The sequence below is a fragment of the Anoplopoma fimbria genome, chromosome 14, assembly GCF_027596085.1.
Source record: "Anoplopoma fimbria isolate UVic2021 breed Golden Eagle Sablefish chromosome 14, Afim_UVic_2022, whole genome shotgun sequence".
Taxonomy (NCBI): domain Eukaryota; kingdom Metazoa; phylum Chordata; class Actinopteri; order Perciformes; family Anoplopomatidae; genus Anoplopoma; species Anoplopoma fimbria.
Genome location: NC_072462.1, coordinates 16625727 through 16643147, shown reverse-complemented (window position 1 = coordinate 16643147; position 17421 = coordinate 16625727). Strand labels below are relative to the sequence as shown.

At 38.4% G+C, this 17421-nt stretch overlaps 3 protein-coding genes across 3 annotated transcripts; 1 reads left to right on the top strand and 2 right to left on the bottom strand.

Annotated features, from left to right (window-relative positions):
- Nucleotides 1–475: 475 nt before the first annotated feature.
- Nucleotides 476–6157, bottom strand: pcyox1 (prenylcysteine oxidase 1). The gene is made up of 7 exons (XM_054612528.1): nt 5911–6157; nt 5528–5675; nt 4412–4618; nt 3528–3702; nt 3214–3425; nt 2958–3110; nt 476–2824 (listed from the first exon to the last, which is right to left on the bottom strand). Exons 2-7 carry the CDS (start codon nt 5637–5639, stop codon nt 2154–2156), a joined length of 1530 nt encoding a protein of 509 aa, XP_054468503.1. The 5' UTR covers nt 5640–5675; nt 5911–6157; the 3' UTR covers nt 476–2153.
- An 847-nt stretch (nt 6158–7004) lies between these two features.
- Nucleotides 7005–8740, top strand: fam136a (family with sequence similarity 136 member A). The gene is made up of 3 exons (XM_054612841.1): nt 7005–7287; nt 7401–7541; nt 7941–8740. The coding sequence occupies exons 1-3, from the start codon at nt 7201–7203 to the stop codon at nt 8127–8129; spliced, it is 417 nt and encodes a 138-aa protein (XP_054468816.1). The 5' UTR covers nt 7005–7200; the 3' UTR covers nt 8130–8740.
- Nucleotides 8741–9598: 858 nt separating this feature from the next.
- Nucleotides 9599–16289, bottom strand: gmcl1 (germ cell-less, spermatogenesis associated). The gene is made up of 15 exons (XM_054612567.1): nt 15978–16289; nt 14826–15007; nt 14588–14707; nt 14359–14455; nt 14169–14266; nt 13932–14044; nt 13764–13829; nt 13391–13475; nt 13209–13299; nt 12962–13102; nt 12470–12539; nt 12241–12316; nt 11994–12139; nt 10954–11041; nt 9599–10840 (listed from the first exon to the last, which is right to left on the bottom strand). Exons 2-15 carry the CDS (start codon nt 15003–15005, stop codon nt 10700–10702), a joined length of 1512 nt encoding a protein of 503 aa, XP_054468542.1. The 5' UTR covers nt 15006–15007; nt 15978–16289; the 3' UTR covers nt 9599–10699.
- Between the last annotated feature and the right edge of the window lie 1132 nt (nt 16290–17421).

Here is a 17421-nt window from a genome sequence, read left to right as displayed (position 1 = left end):
CATTTGAGCTGAAAACAATGTTAATTTCGGGAGTGTAATCGGTGATTTCACCACACATTCTTGTCTTATGAATGATGGGTCACAAGCAAGAATGCAAACAGCTATTAAATGTTTTAACTTTAACCTCAGACCTTGATTCGTCATGAAAAGAACTGCAGACATTTTACTCCTTAAAGAAATTGATATATCTGAATTTAAGATGAGGATATTGTGAAATGAAGTGGATTTTAAAAGTGAGATGAGATAGAAATGTAAACAAGTGTAGAAACTGAGTAAGAGCTTCTAATATATAGACAAGAATAAAATGTTCATCAATATCGCCAATCTCAACTTTATCTTTAAAGTTTGCAAATGTCTTCATAGAAAGTGAGTGTCTTGAGAAGTGATTCAAACATAATTTAAACCTGCTTTCAATAAATACCAGATATGGCTTTGTAGTAAAATGTAAAATGAGTACAAAGCAGACAAGGTTTCATTCCTTTATTGCGATCGTAAACACTTCCACAACATACTGTTAGGACTGGAAGGTTTTGAAGTGTTGTTTAAAATCTGATTCAATCTGAAATCAAACCTTTATATTGGTAATTAAAGGCATCATTTTATTTGTGCAGAAGTAGACAGTTTTTCTGGCATTTGCCAAAAGAATTAAGTGTAAAAGTGAAACTTTTCTGTCAAATAAACAGAGCTATTAATTAACATTTTTGTTACAGTGTTTCTTGACATATAATCACAAACAGAAAACTTCTTTCAAAATCTAGAAAAATACACCTTTCAAAATGCTTAAGAAACAGTTAGCAAACTACAATTTTCTTCCCAAAGTTGCTAAAAAACATTAAACTGATTTAAATACAGTGAGTTTTTAAGACACTTTCAAGAAATAATACTCCATTCGTACAACACTATGAAATTAATCATACTCTAGTCTGGTCCTTGTGGCCTGACTCTGATGGTAATTTTGCCTCAATTTAAAACGACACATAAAAACTCAAATTATTTCTTAAATAATAGGGATATTTATCACTTATTAAAGACGTAAGCCAATTACTCTGATTTCTTTAAGGCACCATCATAGTTTTAACAATTTGAATTCCTTCAGTTCTTCAGTGAAATTAGACTGTCCAATAAAAAATGTAAACATTATCAGTACAATATAATAGTAGGAAAAAACACAGACTTGTTAACAGGTCTGTTGCTCACAGCTGCCTGTACTCACTAACAACATGCAGTCTCCTGATTAGGTAGAGAGACTGAGAAGTCATCAGAAGACATGTAATCCATCAATCAAAGGACATCTTGGCTAAAGTGGCACCAACAAGCTGATTTGCTAGATGTAAGCTAGACCTTGTTCATAACAGCATCTGTGCACGTAAAGAGGAACACTTAAAATGTGTCTACCCTGGAGTTCAGCGTGGTTCAAAGTGATTACAAAATGCAGCACAGTACAATATTGACCCGACTTTAAGTGGAATTTGTTCTATTGTTTCTGGTGAATGATGAACTCTGGCTGTTTCTTAGTTTTTGGTCAACAGTTCTATTTGCAATAATAACATTTTACTTAACTGATGAGATCTGGGAAAGCAGAGATAATGCTAAAATAGAAGTGAGACAAGGCAAGAGACCGGTAGCCAAACAGGCAGACAGGCTTTAAACAACCCCCCCCCCCCAGGTTAGCTGGTCTTATTTGGAAGAGAAGACAAACAGTACCATTAGTTTACAAAAATACTTTATGGTGGTTTGAAGTGGTTTTGTTTGCACAGGCAAACTGTGTATTGAGGGCTTATTTATGGCTTTACCTCCAAATACAGCAGTTTAAATTATCTGGTTGAACTGATAACTTGTGTACAACTCTCTGTTTGTTTGACTACTGACTGTTTTTTGCCTGATCAGACCTCATTGCATCTGTTTTTCCCAGATTGCAGTGATTACTTTGCTGAGTAAAGATATAAATGATGACCAACACTACAACAATAAGTTGTAATAAACCGTAATTGTGTTGAGTTTAAAGTGGTAAGAGCACCCCAGATACCTGAATAAGAGTTTGGATTTGCCCTGATAGGAGTGTTGTTGTAGTGCACCATGCTTGTCCATGAGTATCTGTGTGGCTTAATCTTGTGCCTGGTTGATTGTATTGTAATGCTTTTAGTTTTCTCTCTTTAGAGTTCCCCTCTCAGTCGGGTGTGCAGGTCTTCCTGGTCGATCCTGCCGACCTGTTCGTGCCAGCGGTGGTGTGCCAGCAGGGCCACGTTCCTGGCAGAGATGGCGCTCATCTCCATGGCACTAGCCGCCCACTCCACAGCGTTGAGGTAGTACAGCCTGTTGTGCAGGATGAAGGGAGGTGTCTTGCGCTGCGGCGGGCTGTAAGAAGGATAAGCCAGCCACTTGGTCTCCGACACTGAATCCCAGGAGAGGAACATGTCCCGCAGCTGCTCCTGGGTCAGCGACTGTGGGGAGAACACCTTCCAGACTTTGGTCTGGCTGGCGGGGGGTCGTTTGTAACCCTGAGGGATTTGCACGGGGTCAATAGAGCTCAGGCTGTTTATGACGGAGTCCTTTGAGTCCGTGGTGAGGATGTCAGACACGGTAAACTCCGAGGCTGGCTCTGTGGTCCCCAAGTAGGACATGTTCAGCATGCCGTGGACCAGAGTGGAGACAGTCTGGTGGTAACGTCCGGGGTAGTGAGACGGGATTGGGGGGGAGAAGCCTGAGAAGGCGATGTCAGACTTTCCCTGGTGAAGCGGCGTTGCTATTACCACGATGTCATACAGAGAGTGAGCTGAGCCCGATTCTCCGACATAACTAACCTCATAGAAACTGGTTGTGGCGCCTGAAAATGGGAGACGGAGAGCGGTTAAGATAAAAATATTTGACATTAAAAAAAGTGTGAACATTCACATGAGAAATCCATCAGTGGGAGAAAATGGCCAGATCTGTCCCAAATGAAGGAATGTAAAATGTACCTGTCTTGGATGGTCGAGCTTTGACTGAAATGGAGGTCACTTTGGCAGTGATGAGCTCACTTTTGCTTTGGTACAGCAGTCCTGAGCACACTCTCTTATTGCCTCCATCCACTGCCCACAAGCCTGGATCTGCTCCTGCCAATGACACCGCCCCTAAAACACAAGACATACAGTAAAATGTTACCTCTATTTTACAGCTTTTTCAACAAACACCTTTAGATGTGTCATGAAACAACCCAAACTCTTACAAACATACCCACGAAACCATTGAGGCGGACACTTTGACCGTAGTTGACACGAGTTATGGGAGCGACAATATCGTTGAGAAAGACTTGGGAAAATCCTTCGGCCCTCATTGTTTCCTCCAGGGTCTGATTCAGCAGGGTGAGAAAACTATCGCCGCCCATGGCATGAAGGAGCCTATCCACGCTGGAGAATGAGTAACCAAACTGCTGATACTGGTAGATCCTGTGTATGAAAGGATTCACATGATCATCAATGTTGATAATCTTGAATCTTTTGTTGAAAGAATGAGATTTAGGAGCCATGACAACTACTTTTCTGCCTCACCTCATAAATTTGTCCAAAACACTCTCCACCCACATGTGCATTCTGAGGAAGCTGAACCCAAATCGCCAGAGCATGCGCAAGAAATTGACTATAAACCAGTCGCTCTCTTCAAACGTGAGCTCCTTTCCATCAAAGATTGCCATTTTAGAGGGGACATCTGTCCTCGCAGGAATACCTAAAAAGAACACATAGTATGAGGGTTACTATCAAAGTTTGAAAATGTACAAGACCACATACCAATAACGGCTACAGTTATTCATGTGTTTATTCTGAGTCTGTTTAATTTCAGGTATCGTAACGCCCCTCCCATTATCTTGGAGGCTGTCCCGATCATCCTCAGCAGGCAGTTGGCTGACAAGGGAGGGTTGCCATCTTGATTAAACTCACCTGGATCTTCCAGGCTATAAAAGCTAGTCCATGAGCTCATTGTCTTTCTGTCCCTTCCTACAGCTGACATTCACCCTGCAGCACCTTCTTTTGCACAAACACAAAGCACACATGCACTACTTTCATTGCTGACTTTGATTATCTGCACACTCTATTGTTTGTTTGTGTTAACTGTAGTTTAATGTATTTTTGTTGGTTTTGAGTATAACCTTGCGTGGTCTCCCTCGTTGTCAATTTCCTAAACTAGTTTGTGACAATGGCGGCTTGTCCAGGATGCCAACCCATTTGGTATGGTTAAATCTAGCCTTAGTGTGACAAAGGAGGCTGGATTATTGTTGTGGTTTGTTGGTGCTAATTTGAGTTTAAGCCCTTGGTAGGAGTACAGATTAAAGTGCCATCGGCAGTTAGTGTTGTGACTTCGACTTTTGGGACTTTCAAGCAAAGTTGTAGTTACTTTAAATACTTTTGTGAATTTTGTTTTTGTGACAATACGTTACCTAATTTCTCAATGAATTGCTTCATGTGTAGGTTCAGAGGATGGATCACTGAGCCTCCCGTCTCATACTCGTAATCTCCGATCTTCACTGTTGCAAGTCGCCCGCCAACACTGCCTGGTTCAAACACATCGATCTTCACTGCGGCTCCAAACTCCTGCCTCAGGTAAAACGCTGCAGATGTGCCTCCAATGCCTGCTCCGACCACAGCTTTAAGGCAGCAATGACAACACAGTTAAACAAATTTGTAATATTTTCATTTGATTAATAAAACTGGTAGTACTGCTGTAGCTCCATATGCACATTTGTAGGCTGAATGAGTGATTAACTAATGATTATCATTTAAGATGAAGCTGACAAGTATTATTCTTGTATATGTTATTTGTGATGATTTGGTCCACAAAATGTCTATTCTCCCAGATATCAAGATAATGTCTTAAAACAGTTTACTTAATATGAACAGTCCAAGCCCAAGAAATGTACAATAATTTAAAAGATCGAAAAACAAAATCTTCACATTTTAAAACCTGGTATCAGGAAATGTTTTGCAGTTTTGATTAATAAATGCCTACTAAATGATTAATCTATAATCAGATCGATCAAAACTAATTCAATTTATCAATGCTTTTCCATTTGTTAAGGCCTTATAGTTTTGGTAATGGCAATATCATAGAAGTGACCTGAGATCCCGATTCAGTTAAATCAAAAGGTAAAAAGACCAGACTACTGTCTAATATATAAAGAATCATCCCATCAAATGAATGGTGATCTTTCGTATTGACTAATGAATTGACATGGCACTACAGAACAACTCATCAGCAGTGTAATTATTGAGGGAATTTTGTTGCAAATACCGCATACTGAGTGTGTAACCAGTTAGCAACCTAATTTGTACACATTATGCCATATATACAAATGATGATGTCTGATAATCTATTTGTTTTGAGTTGTCTGATAATCTATTTGTTTAAATGTTAACTTGCTGGCATGTGTCTTTGCAACTGTATTCTGGGTAAAGTCACAGTGATGTTTCTCCCACTGTAATATATTATTATATTTGATTTATTGAAAGGAGGACTGATGTGTTTTGTCTTTAAGTGCACCCTAGGACAGACTCACCTATCTTTTTGGGCTGCTCTTTCAGCTCTGGGGCTGAGGCTAGACTTCTCCTCCCGGCGTGCCAGAGCCCCAGAAACAGCAGGGCTCTCAGTGACAGAGTGCGTGGATTCATTTTGGGCGTCTAGTTCTCGAATGCACCACGCAGCATCTGTACAGGAGGAATAAACACGAGCCACGGTCAGTTCACATACAGTCTGAACTAAGAACATGAAGGCAACATTCATTATCAGTCTTGATCAAAGGTTACTCTCACAGGAGTTCAGACTGACGCATAGAATAACAAATGAAATGGTATTTTATTATAGAGTCGAGTTTAAGGCTTACATGTCTGTCAAATACTTTGAAATGTATAAAGAGAGAGCGTTGAAAGGTTGAGGACTCACTATTTCAAAAGTCACTACAGGAGGGCTGCTGTTGATCGAGGAGTAGCCGGAACAGTGTTGTCTTTTTGTTTTTTTAACTTCGTTAAATTCAAAGTCCGTTTAAACTCCCCCTCACAACGCAAACAGAAAACTGAACTGGTTACTTATACTTAAATCAATAAGACTACGAGTGTCAGCAACTAACTTAACTTGTTTAGGGGTTGCATCATGTCGGAGCGCCGTGAACGTCTCTTAATACGGAGACACACTTCCGGGCACGCTGACGTGTTGAGTTTCACAATAAAAGTCCATTAACCCTTTCATGCATGAATTATGACAACCTCAATCAGGATGTTTTTACCAAGTGTTTTTATTGCTCTTTAGGCATGAAAAACAAGATTTGAACTTTATTTCAGATTTTTACATGTCCACTCAGGTGGACAGCATGCATTTTTGTTTTCAACTGAATAAATATGTATTTAACAAACAAATGAATAAAATGATATATAAAGATGTGAAAACTATAAAGTAATATATGTATATACAAAGAAAATGTGCAGACTATCTTTTATGATAATTGGCAAAGCATCCAGGGCACAAAGCCACAAGACACTGCATGCAGACGTACTTGCAGCATCATGGCATCTGTTTGCATTTTTTGCTTCAGTATGGGATGATGCAATAGCGTTCACTGTAGTGGCTGATGTGCAACTATGCCATCAAAACCCATGCATATAAAAGAAAACAACATTTGAATAGCTGTCATCTGTAATGACCTCTATGCATGAAAGGGTTAAATGTTAATATGAATTAAAAACTGAATAAATGTGGAAGGGGTAAAGTTTAAACGGTTGATTTGGTCCTCATCGTACAACTAACCTTTAAAAGGCATGTGACACATACAGGCTAATTTGTATACATTGTTTATGTATGAACAATGTAGAAGCATAATAATGTGCTAGTGAGGAACTAGGATAAAGTACTTTTCAATGACCTATATATGAAAAAGGGAAGTTGTCATACTTATTGTGTCAATTCTAAAGACTGTAAGACTTTAAAATCGGGAATTTACTGGACCTCAATTTTGAAAAGAAAAAAACCGGAAGAGGATTTTTTTTTTCTTCTTTACGGAAGTAAACCGGAAGTGGCGCAAATATCTACTCCTCTTGAACCATGCTTGAATGGAGGTGACCTTAGTTATAGTCAAATTGTAAAGTAGAGGAGCCTGCTGAGGACACTTCGGTCTGGTTTGGATGCTAAAACTTGAAACGTGAATATTAAGACGTTGCGCTGTGAGCAGGACGAACTGAGATGGCAGAGGCGCATCAGGCACGCGTGCACGCTGCGGTGGAAGAAATGGTCCAAAGCCTAGAGAGGGATCACATCCGTGTAATGCAGGCAGGTGTTTTATGTCAGGAAATCTGGTCTGTGCATGCAGTGCTTTTGCTTTTCTACCACACTGATCTGTGCAGCACCTGTATCCATTAAATGTGTTTTTTTTGTTGCTGCAGGGTCGCATGTTCAGGTGCAGTGCAGACTGCTGTGATCGTTCCTCAGACTCCATGTCTGTGGTGCACCGGTGTATCGAGAGGTGTCACACTCCTCTGGCCCAAGCTCAGGGACTGGTCACTTCGGAGCTGGAGAAGTTTCAGGTGAGGGGACGTTTGTGTGTGTGTGTGTGTGTGTGTGTGTGTGTGTGTGTGTGTGTGTGTGTGTGTGTGTGTGTGTGTGTGTGGCATTTCCAATAGTCCTCAGTCAGGCCACATAGAACAGCTGTCCCATGCTATCCATGACAAGGTTATATATATATATCAGTCTGACATTTCTAATGGTTTTTAAAGTGACCTCAAGTTTGACCCTCATGGGATACCTAGGGATAAAAAAGGGTCAATGTAAAACAATGACATTTTAGCATTGGAAGGGCTCTTGTTCAGTTTGAGCCTAAATACTTGGCTGCCTTGTCAACTGTAAATCCTAAACATGTCTACTGGGACTTATAGCTTGTCTGTTTTTTATTAAGTCTAAACAATCTCTCCTCTTTGCCCCATCAGGACCGTCTGACCAGATGCACGATGCACTGCAATGATAAGGCAAAGGATCTTTTTGACTCCGGCGCTAAAGAGCCAGCTGTTCGATCAATGATGGACAGCTGTGTGGGCAGTTGTGTGGACGACCACGTAAACCTGATCCCCAGCATGACCCGAAGAATCAAAGATAATTTGGACTCTATACAGCAGTAATTAGAGGGATGGTATGATGTTCAGTCTGAGGTCATTACACATACAGAAACAGAGTCTCTCAACTCAGCCAGTTTGACCAGTAATAACTGAAGAATAGAGGGCTGGAATACCATGAAAAGATGGAGTGTGAAGTTAAAAAAAAAATGTATTGTGAAATACTAAAGAGGCTATGACTCTGAATCCTGGTGTGTTAGAGATTTAAAACTGCTCACTGTGAGATTTGATATCTTACCATGTGTAATCTACAAACTATAACCTCCCTGGAGACTAGCAATTAAAAGTTTTGTTAGCTCTTGGTTTGGTTAACCAAGTGATGCATTTGGTGGCGCATCGTTTGTGAACAAGATGCCAACTAAAACATGCATTGAAGAAGAGAAGTGTGCATTTAAATGTTTTTTATCTCATTTCATATCCAGTATCCCCTATTTAAAATACAGGTATAGAGTGCACCACCCAATGATCAACTCTTTTCAGTCATATCTGATTTCTGAAGTTTCTCTCCAGTATGAGCCTTCTCATCCCTTGGTCTTCTTTTGTCATTTTATTGTTGTTCTGTGATTGTCTGACCTCATGTTGATATACGTTTATATATCTGTATTAAAAGTACTGTAGATGTACCTGTTTTAAGACTGCATTTCAATGATGGAAAAAAACTCTTATTTATAAATACCGGTACAAGAAAGACGACACTGCAAGGTGTCAGTCTGAGTAACTGAAGGAGAACATTGTAAATGAACAAATACAAGAAGCAGTTAACACAACATCCGATGTTAGCCTCAAAACCTATACAACTGGTCTAAATCTAATATGTCTATCAACAAATGTTGATTTTATTGATATCCATAATGTTCAATGACTTTTTAAAAATACTGTACAATCCCTTTTTTTTATTACCTATCGACATGCTATATTCTGACTTTTTAGGATATTTTTTGACAAACTACACTGACTTTTTATGACATACTGTCACTTTTTTTCCACACACACTATACTATGATCTTTTTCTACACACTATAGTATGACTTTTAGAGAAATTCTATACTATGACCTCTTTCCACATGCTTTACTTGACTTTTTCAGACAAGCTATACTATGGCTTTTGAATTACTTATTTTCCACATGCTATTCTATGACTATTTTCAACACAATATTGAATATGACTTTTTTCGACATACTATACTATGATCTTTTTCTACATACTATAGTACGACTTTTTTCAACATACTATACGATGACTCTTTTCGACATACTATATAGTATCACTTTTTGGACTTTTTTTCGACATGCTATACTATGACTTTTTAAAAAAATACGATACCATGACTTTTTTCGACATACTATACTATGACTTTTTTCGAGATGAAATATGACTTTTTATGACTATTTTCTACATACTATACTATGACTTGAAGAGCAGCTGTAGAAAAGACCTTTGTTGGAAAAAGAGATAGGATCAAGTGATAGCACCACAGCCCACCTGAATGGGCAGTTTTATTGGCTGTTTCGAAATGTATTTTCTTTTGCAAAAAATAAATCCATACAAATACAAATTAAGTAAAAAATAAATAAATAAAAAAACCAAACAAAACACCTTAAAACTTAGTAACATATACAGATATACAGGCGAGTCTTACTGACTAGAGAAAGTTATCAGTCCATGTCTGCTTTACAGGATATCAAAACAGCATGAGCTGACAGATTTCCAAAATTGCCAAACAAATAGTGACCTAACCATTAGTACAGAAGTGTAAAACAACATAACTGCAAAGGTATTTCATGTGGTGATGTGAGAAGTTTAAATAGCCTGCTTAAATATGTCAAACTGAACAGCAAAAGAGAGGCAGAGGACTCCGGTAACAGCAGTTAATGGACATTTGATAGTCTAGCTGGTAAACAATGCAGACATTTTCAAAATCTGAAGTCTGTCAACATTTCTGTGAGGTCAGACAGCTGGTGTTCATGAACGGACATCCAAGTGTAAACTGTGTAAATGAGGCTTATGTCTCATGAATCAAAAAATAAAAAAAAAATATCAACAGAGCTGTTGATACAAGTCCACCCTTCACTCCATACAGACCTCTGACTACATCCCACAGTCAATTTACATATTGTCAGAGTTAGCAACAGACTTTTAATATTCCCATACAATCACTAAATGTCCAGTTCACCCTACAGAGCACTTCCCTGATGATGTTCCCATTAATATAATATATTGATATAAGTGACCTGGGTGGTTTTCATCTTGTGAAATGGTCCAACATCCCAGTGCAGAGAGTTCATGGCAGGGGTCCAAAGTTTGAAGCTGCTCTGAAGACAAAAGTGGCCTAATCTCTCCTGGCCACTGTCTCTGTTAAACTTCAATCCCCATGTTTGGGCAGCTAACTGTCAATGTGCCAAAACACTGATATAAAAGATTCTCCCCAAACATCTCACTGTGTTACATAGCATGCAGATGGTATGTCCAATGTCAGAATGATGTTGAACGTGGCGATGGATTGCACGCAGAAGCAAGTGTCGGTGTCTCAGCATTACCAGAGTAATAGTAGCAGTTAATGGCTGCTGAACAGGCATCAAGACACGCAGCGAGCAGTGCTCTCTTGTTCTGAGGAATCTGGACGTTGGTCCGAGTGAGGTGATGTATACAGGAAGTTACAGCATACGTAGAGGGGGAATGTTAGCAACCGGCTGTCCAGGTTCATCACCACATACTCCTGAGTCATTGAAGGGAGGGGAAGAATATTAATCAGGAAAAAAACAGCATATTATACAACGTAATGAATGACATGACAATTATGCCATCTAGAGGGTAACAGTGCTCACTGACCTGGTCTTTCTCAAGGGTGAGAAGCTGGTAACCTGTTGAGCGACTGCAGACCAGCTTTCCTCGGCTATCAAAGGAGGCAAGACGTAACCTGAACAAATAAAGATAGTCAAAGGTAGGTTAGAGACTTTCCAAGATTTAAGCTGCAGATAAATACACATTGTTTTAAAGGAATGATTGAAATTTTGGGAAACATGCTCATTGTTTTCTTGCAGAGACTTAGATGAAAAGATTTATACTATTCACATATCTGTAAGGTAAAAATTAAGCTACCAACAGTAGCTTGCTAATGTAGCTTAAAATAGTCTGTAGTCTGGCTCTATCTAAGTAAAGATGCACCAATTGATTGGCTGCCTATCAAAATAGTCTGTTTTTTTTGCATTAAAATTGATTAAAATCTGAAATCGGAGGGGTTGGTTTAAAAAAAAAAAAATCTGAAATCAAAATCGGCCAAGAAAATTGCAATTGGTGCATCACAAGGACAAAGTCTATCTGTCAGGAAGAAAGTGAATGTATTTCCCGAAATGTCAACTATTCCTTTAAACAAAAAAATTGTTTCAATACATGAATATTATCAACAACAACCAAACAAGCTCAGTTTTACAAATGTGGCTGTGGTCTAAAATGGATAGCATACTTTCTATTGTAATTTCAGCAAATCAGAGTAAGAGTAAGATCAGAGTAATAATTACAATACTATTTACACTTGATTATTGCTTTATCATCAGAGAGGTTAACAACTACTCATCATTTCAAATTCAGATGTACCAATGAAATTAGCAAAAGGATCTAAATTGTGATGCAGTTGCACTCCAAAATGTATCCCAAAATTACAAATTCCCTTTTCAGTTTTTTGACTGCAGCACTGCAAATGTAGAGCGACTTTAACAAATGCTAAATCACCAACATATTTGTTTTGTTTGAGACTTTTCCCCCATATTATACCAGCAATTGTTATCTTAGTTTTCTTCTAAACTCTAGGAGACAGACACAGCTGTACATATCATTCAGATAAATATTCAAAAGTTTGCTTCACTACACACCTGAATGCCAGATGCCTTCGAGGTTGCAGACTCACGGCACCCCCACATGGCTGACTCAGAGTATTTCTCTTGAAGACTATGAAACGGTTTGTGTAGGTCACCAGCAGGTCAAAGCCAAAGTTAAAGCCTGTCCACCGCCAGCAGTACTGAGGAGATGAAAATATATATTTTTTCTCTGTAAAAATGAAAAAAGAAATACAATGTACAGGAGCAGAAGTTACTGTAGAAGCGAGACTGTCTGACTTACATCTCCATCTTTAGTCAGTTTTCTGCCGCACCTCATACTGCTCAGCTCGAACTCGTCTTTGTTAGCTTCCTGGGGACTAATGAAAGACATTAGTGTTTTATCATCTGAACAGCATTAAAATTATATTCTATGTATACAGTTTTTGTGCTTATGTGAAGACGCAGCTAAAAAATACATGTGAAATTAAACAGTTCACTGACATAACACTTCTTCAGTCTAAGGTTCTCACCCGTTATCGTTGTCAAATTCTGTCCGGAGCATGGCGAACCACTGGTTTTTGTAAACCGACGTTAACCAATCTGGAATAAGATGAATAGAAAATATTAACAGTGCATAAACACGTGGAAAAGACAATTCCTAGAGATGTCAATGTTAGGATGAACGTTGGGAACTCTGCTTTACAATGCGTCTACACGATTTTGTTAAATTTTAGTAAAATGGAACCCTGATTCTTAAGCACGTTAAACAACATAAGAAATTAATTAGGAACAAAATTGGAAATAGAGAAATTAATAATTAACTAATTAATTGGGCTTATTTTTCCTAAAATAGTCAGTTAGGCAACAAGAAAGCCCATGACAACTGAATTTAAATCAGATCCTTCAATGTATTCAAAACCAGTTTACAGCTTTTATTATAGATAATGAAATTAAAGATAAATATTTAAGCAAAGAAGAAACACATTCATTTTGAAATGTACTCAGACAGAGCCACATCTTACCAGGAGGTAAAATGTTGTCTCTCTCCAGGATGCGTGCAGAGGCAAGGTCGTTGATGATGTACTGGAGACGAACGTGTCTGAACACTGAACAAAAAGGTTCGCCATCCTCTGTGTTCAAGAAGGGCTCTTTTTCACACAGATCTGTAGAACAAAGTCAATCGGAAACAAAGTCAAACATCTGCGTGTGGCTACTAATGAAAAACATTATTTAAAGATCCCTCTTTCCTACGATGAAGCCTTACTGTACCTGTTCTGCGTTTGCAAAGCCAGGCATCAGCGTCCGCCAGGAGCTGTTTGATTGGGCCGTCCCATGATTGATTGAGCTGCAGAAACATCCACTGCAGAAAGAGAAAATACAAAGAGAGCTCTTAGAAACAGGTCTGATGCTACAGCCAGTGGGAGTTATAAAATATATATATTTTCATGTACCTTTTTCAGAGCTGTGTATACATCCATCTCCACCTGCATGACAAACAGGTCCGAGGACTGGATGAGCTGCTCCATCACCTCTCCCCTGTTAATGCACAGCGGAGAATAAATGGTGAGTTTGATCATAGACAATGCTTTTACACCACGGTTTGAAACATAGTTACTGAACACAGATTGTCCTTATTAAAAAAGGTCACAGCACTAAAAGTATTTGAGACCAATTTTATTTGAGCACCACAGTCTAATCATGAGGTTCATGCCGATATGAAATTAGATGTGATGCCTTCATTATCAGAACAGATACAATGGTACCTCAAGAAAGGACATAGGACGGAAGACTATGTTAAAACTACAGAACTGTAAGCACACACACCCAAGTTCCTTCATCAGTTCAACATTTTGATGGGTCATCAGGTTGTTTAGAAGCCACTCAAGACACCTGCAGAAAGAGACAAACACATATACAGTGTGATGTGAGTACACAGCATAAGATACAGTTTTACGCTTTAATTACTGTGATTTGAAATAATTAAAGTCTGACTTTTTCATGACTAAATCCAAGCCATAGATGCTGGCACAAGCATAGTAGCCACACACGGTCTTTGCACTAATATTTTCCTTCATGGTCTCTCCACACTGCTGGATCAAGCCATCCTGTAGACAACAATAAAAAAACATGGGACTAGATTACTTTTTCTATCATATGACTGCATGTAAAAAAAATCAAGATGGGAATTTAATATTTGAAACAATAGCTGACTTAATTCAATGTACTGACCAGCTGTAGCATACAAGCAGCTGCAAGAATACTGACAACTCTACTGGGCTTAATCAGGACATCATCCCGGTACAGGGATCCAAATACGACCTGCAGAGCTACACACACACAAAATAGTGCAGCTCTATCAGTAAAACATATAAACAAACAAACAGTCAATTGCTGCTTTCTGTGACTGTGGTCTTCTCACCTTCAGTGTCGATGTTCTGATCAGGGATCTCCAAGTTGATCTCCATCATGTTGGACTCTTTCCATGAGCCGCTAAACATGCTGGAGAAATAACCAGACTACAAAATGCAATAAGGAGGGAAAGAAACAAGAAAGACAAAAAAAAAGTATTAAAAAGGACAGGCAATGATAAGATGATGAGATGATATATCACTGATTGTCATTGTGCTGTTTTTGAATTGATGTTTTACCTGACACAGATACACTTTGTGGAGGTTCCACTCCTCTCCCTGAGCACAGATGCGAATGTCACTGTTTTCTCCATTTAGGAACAAAGTCTGATAAATGTATCGTGATGTGCTTTTCAATTTCTTCCTGCTCAAGTTAGGAAAACACAAACAAACAACAGAGGAGAGACAAAAACAAACGTAAGACGAAATATTGATGTCTTAATGATATTTGACACTGAATTGATTTTTTTAACCACACTTGCCTGCGAGGTGTATCTAGTATGGCATCGTCCTCCTCTTGTTCACTGTCACAGTCACACTGGGCATTTCGTTTCCTCTTCTTACACTCACATCCATGCTTGTGGCTGGTGGTTGGGCCCTCTGCAACCTCATCTGGTCCCGGAGAGGGGGACTGGAACCTACTGCTCAGACCTCCCATCTCTACACATCCAAAGAGACGTGACACAAACAAAACGATCTTCAAAAATAACAAGTCTGCCGTGCTGTATGTTGACATTGCAACAGAGCTACATAGATCAATATAATATCAAAAGCATTAGAGCAGATACTGTTAGGGACTTTGGCCTTTGCAGTATTGAGATAAAGCTTGTGTTTTGTGCTTGTGTTGGAGTGTTATTTTTATTTTCTTGAGGGTTTCAATGACAATAAATGTAATTATGGATTAATCTGTTGATTCATTTTCAATTGATTGATTCTTTGTCCATAAAATGTCACACAATAAGGAATATCAACAGCTGAACAAAGCTACAAAGTCACACATTTGTGAAGCTGAAACAAGCAAATGTTTGTAATATTTTATTGCTAGATGACTTGATGTGATTGATTATCAAAATTGTTGCTAGTAATCTGAAGATAGAAGGATTGACAAATCATTTTTAGCACATTCACTTTTCCTATAATAACAATACATTTTATTTATAGAGCGCTTTTCAAAGTTCTCAAAGACGCTTGCTATAGACTGCATTACAACATAACAATGCAATTGCCTCAACTTGTCTGTCTTATGAAATTAATAAAATACATTCCACATTTTGACAATTTCTCAAAATTATGTGACGATGTTTTGAAAGTACAACTAAACATCTCCATAATATATGTAGGCTATTTGGTAAAAAAACAAACATTGAGGAATCTTAACAAATAAATAACCATAGTATTGACCTTCTTTAAAAATGGCATTTTCTGGTTAAATGTTCAAGAAGAAAGCAAATGGCAGTGAAACAAATATATTTGGCCCACATGGCATAGGTATTAACTTGTTTTGTATTTGAGATAGTTTCATAAACAAAGGTACACTTGTCAGTAACAAAGATTAAAGGGCTCCCTCCTGCAGCATATGGGAACCACATGCACAGTATATTTAACAAAAACGACACATGAGCTGACTTACCTAATGATTAGCACGGGACAGGCTGAGGGAGAGGTGTTGTGTTTATTTGGTGGGTTAACACCGGCCGATTATCTCGGGTCAGACTGCCAGACGTGGACGAGCCAGCTGAAGAGAAGCTAACCTCAGAGCTAGCTTAGCTGCCGAATTCACACCCGAAAACAGGTGTGAAAACAATAACAGCGATGTTTCTGACAAGATGCTGTTCTGCACACGCCTCCAGACCTCAAAACTCTCTTTGGTTCCAGTTACATTTTACTAGATTAGCACAAATATAAACCCAGAGGAAGGAGATGTTGTGTTGATGACCTGAAAAGGCTGTGGCTGTTTTTGATATTCTTCTTCTCTCACTAATTAAATGTAGCATTCTTCGACGCAGATGGCTGCTCTGCTCAACGACGCCACCTACTGTGAGACGGACGGATTACAACAATCCAGTGTTATTAGTCGTTTATGTCAATTATCATTTATTTGAATAAGGAAGACTTTAAGACTGCACTGGCTGCTTTTAGAGGGAAAATGATGTTTCAATAATTTGTTTCCACAAAAAAACTCCCAGAATGTTTATCTGGGCTATTACATTACATGTTCTTTTGGGTTTTTTTTAGATTGATTTAATAATTTAACTTTTAGAAATGTTTCAATAAATACTGAAAGCTGGAAGGATGGAATAGTCATCATTTCTTTTTGTGTGAAAATATGACAACCAAGCATGATCATTTTCATGTAAAGAGAAAGTGATCTTATGATTTTTGTTGACTGTCGGATCGGAGGGTTAAAACAACAAAACAGTGCTTTAGTTTTACATTATACATTACACTAATACATTGAATTTCAAGGAATAGCTATGTTATTTGTAATCAATTATAGGTAAAACACTGTATATTTATTTAGGCCTATTTAATGAGAAAAGATAGACATGAGTTTAAAAAAAGACCTAAGTAAAGAAAAAGTAAAGAAAGTTTCCAACAACTAATGAATAATGATTATTTACATGGTTTTAAATGAAAAAGCATATTGTTTCTCTGGAAAAAACTGCAGATAAACTCAACACAACTAACTAAATCCTTACTAAGCTGAGCTTTGTCTCTGTTTTCTCTATATTGGTACCACATTACATAGTCTTAAACATAATGAAAACACTGATGGGTATGAAACAACAAGCTTACTCGTGATGTTGAGAAGAGTTTTTATGTACAACTACATTATGTATTGTGTGAGAGTGTTCATGCATCCAAGGCAACCAGTGCACAAAGGTCTTTCTTATTTTGCCCATTCAGACTACTTCAAAACCTCTCACACCATCACACTCTCACCTCTGACTAACCAACTTGGTTAGACCAAGACCACACCACACTGAATGGAGGCTAAACTAATCCCTGAGTTGCATAAAGTGTTTATTCTACAACCATCTGAGTGGCCAAAACATACCACCAGTTTTTACAGA

What these genes read in the sequence shown, in the direction of transcription:
- pcyox1 (XM_054612528.1), bottom strand. Translation starts at nt 5,639, where the DNA reads ATGAATCCACGCACTCTGTCACTGAGAGCCCTGCTGTTTCTGGGGCTC. An exon ending in AGAGCAGCCCAAAAAGATAG is followed by an intron (nt 4,619 to 5,527) that starts GTGAGTCTGTCC and finishes GCTGCCTTAAAG; the next exon opens with CTGTGGTCGGAGCAGGCATT. An exon ending in GTTTTGGACAAATTTATGAG is followed by an intron (nt 3,426 to 3,527) that starts GTGAGGCAGAAA and finishes TTTCATACACAG; the next exon opens with GATCTACCAGTATCAGCAGT.
- fam136a (XM_054612841.1), top strand. Translation starts at nt 7,201, where the DNA reads ATGGCAGAGGCGCATCAGGCACGCGTGCACGCTGCGGTGGAAGAAATG. An exon ending in ATCACATCCGTGTAATGCAG is followed by an intron (nt 7,288 to 7,400) that starts GCAGGTGTTTTA and finishes TTGTTGCTGCAG; the next exon opens with GGTCGCATGTTCAGGTGCAG. An exon ending in CGGAGCTGGAGAAGTTTCAG is followed by an intron (nt 7,542 to 7,940) that starts GTGAGGGGACGT and finishes TTGCCCCATCAG; the next exon opens with GACCGTCTGACCAGATGCAC.
- gmcl1 (XM_054612567.1), bottom strand. Translation starts at nt 15,005, where the DNA reads ATGGGAGGTCTGAGCAGTAGGTTCCAGTCCCCCTCTCCGGGACCAGAT. An exon ending in TCAGAACATCGACACTGAAG is followed by an intron (nt 14,267 to 14,358) that starts GTGAGAAGACCA and finishes GTGTGTGTGTAG; the next exon opens with CTCTGCAGGTCGTATTTGGA. An exon ending in TCACCCTTGAGAAAGACCAG is followed by an intron (nt 10,841 to 10,953) that starts GTCAGTGAGCAC and finishes TCAATGACTCAG; the next exon opens with GAGTATGTGGTGATGAACCT.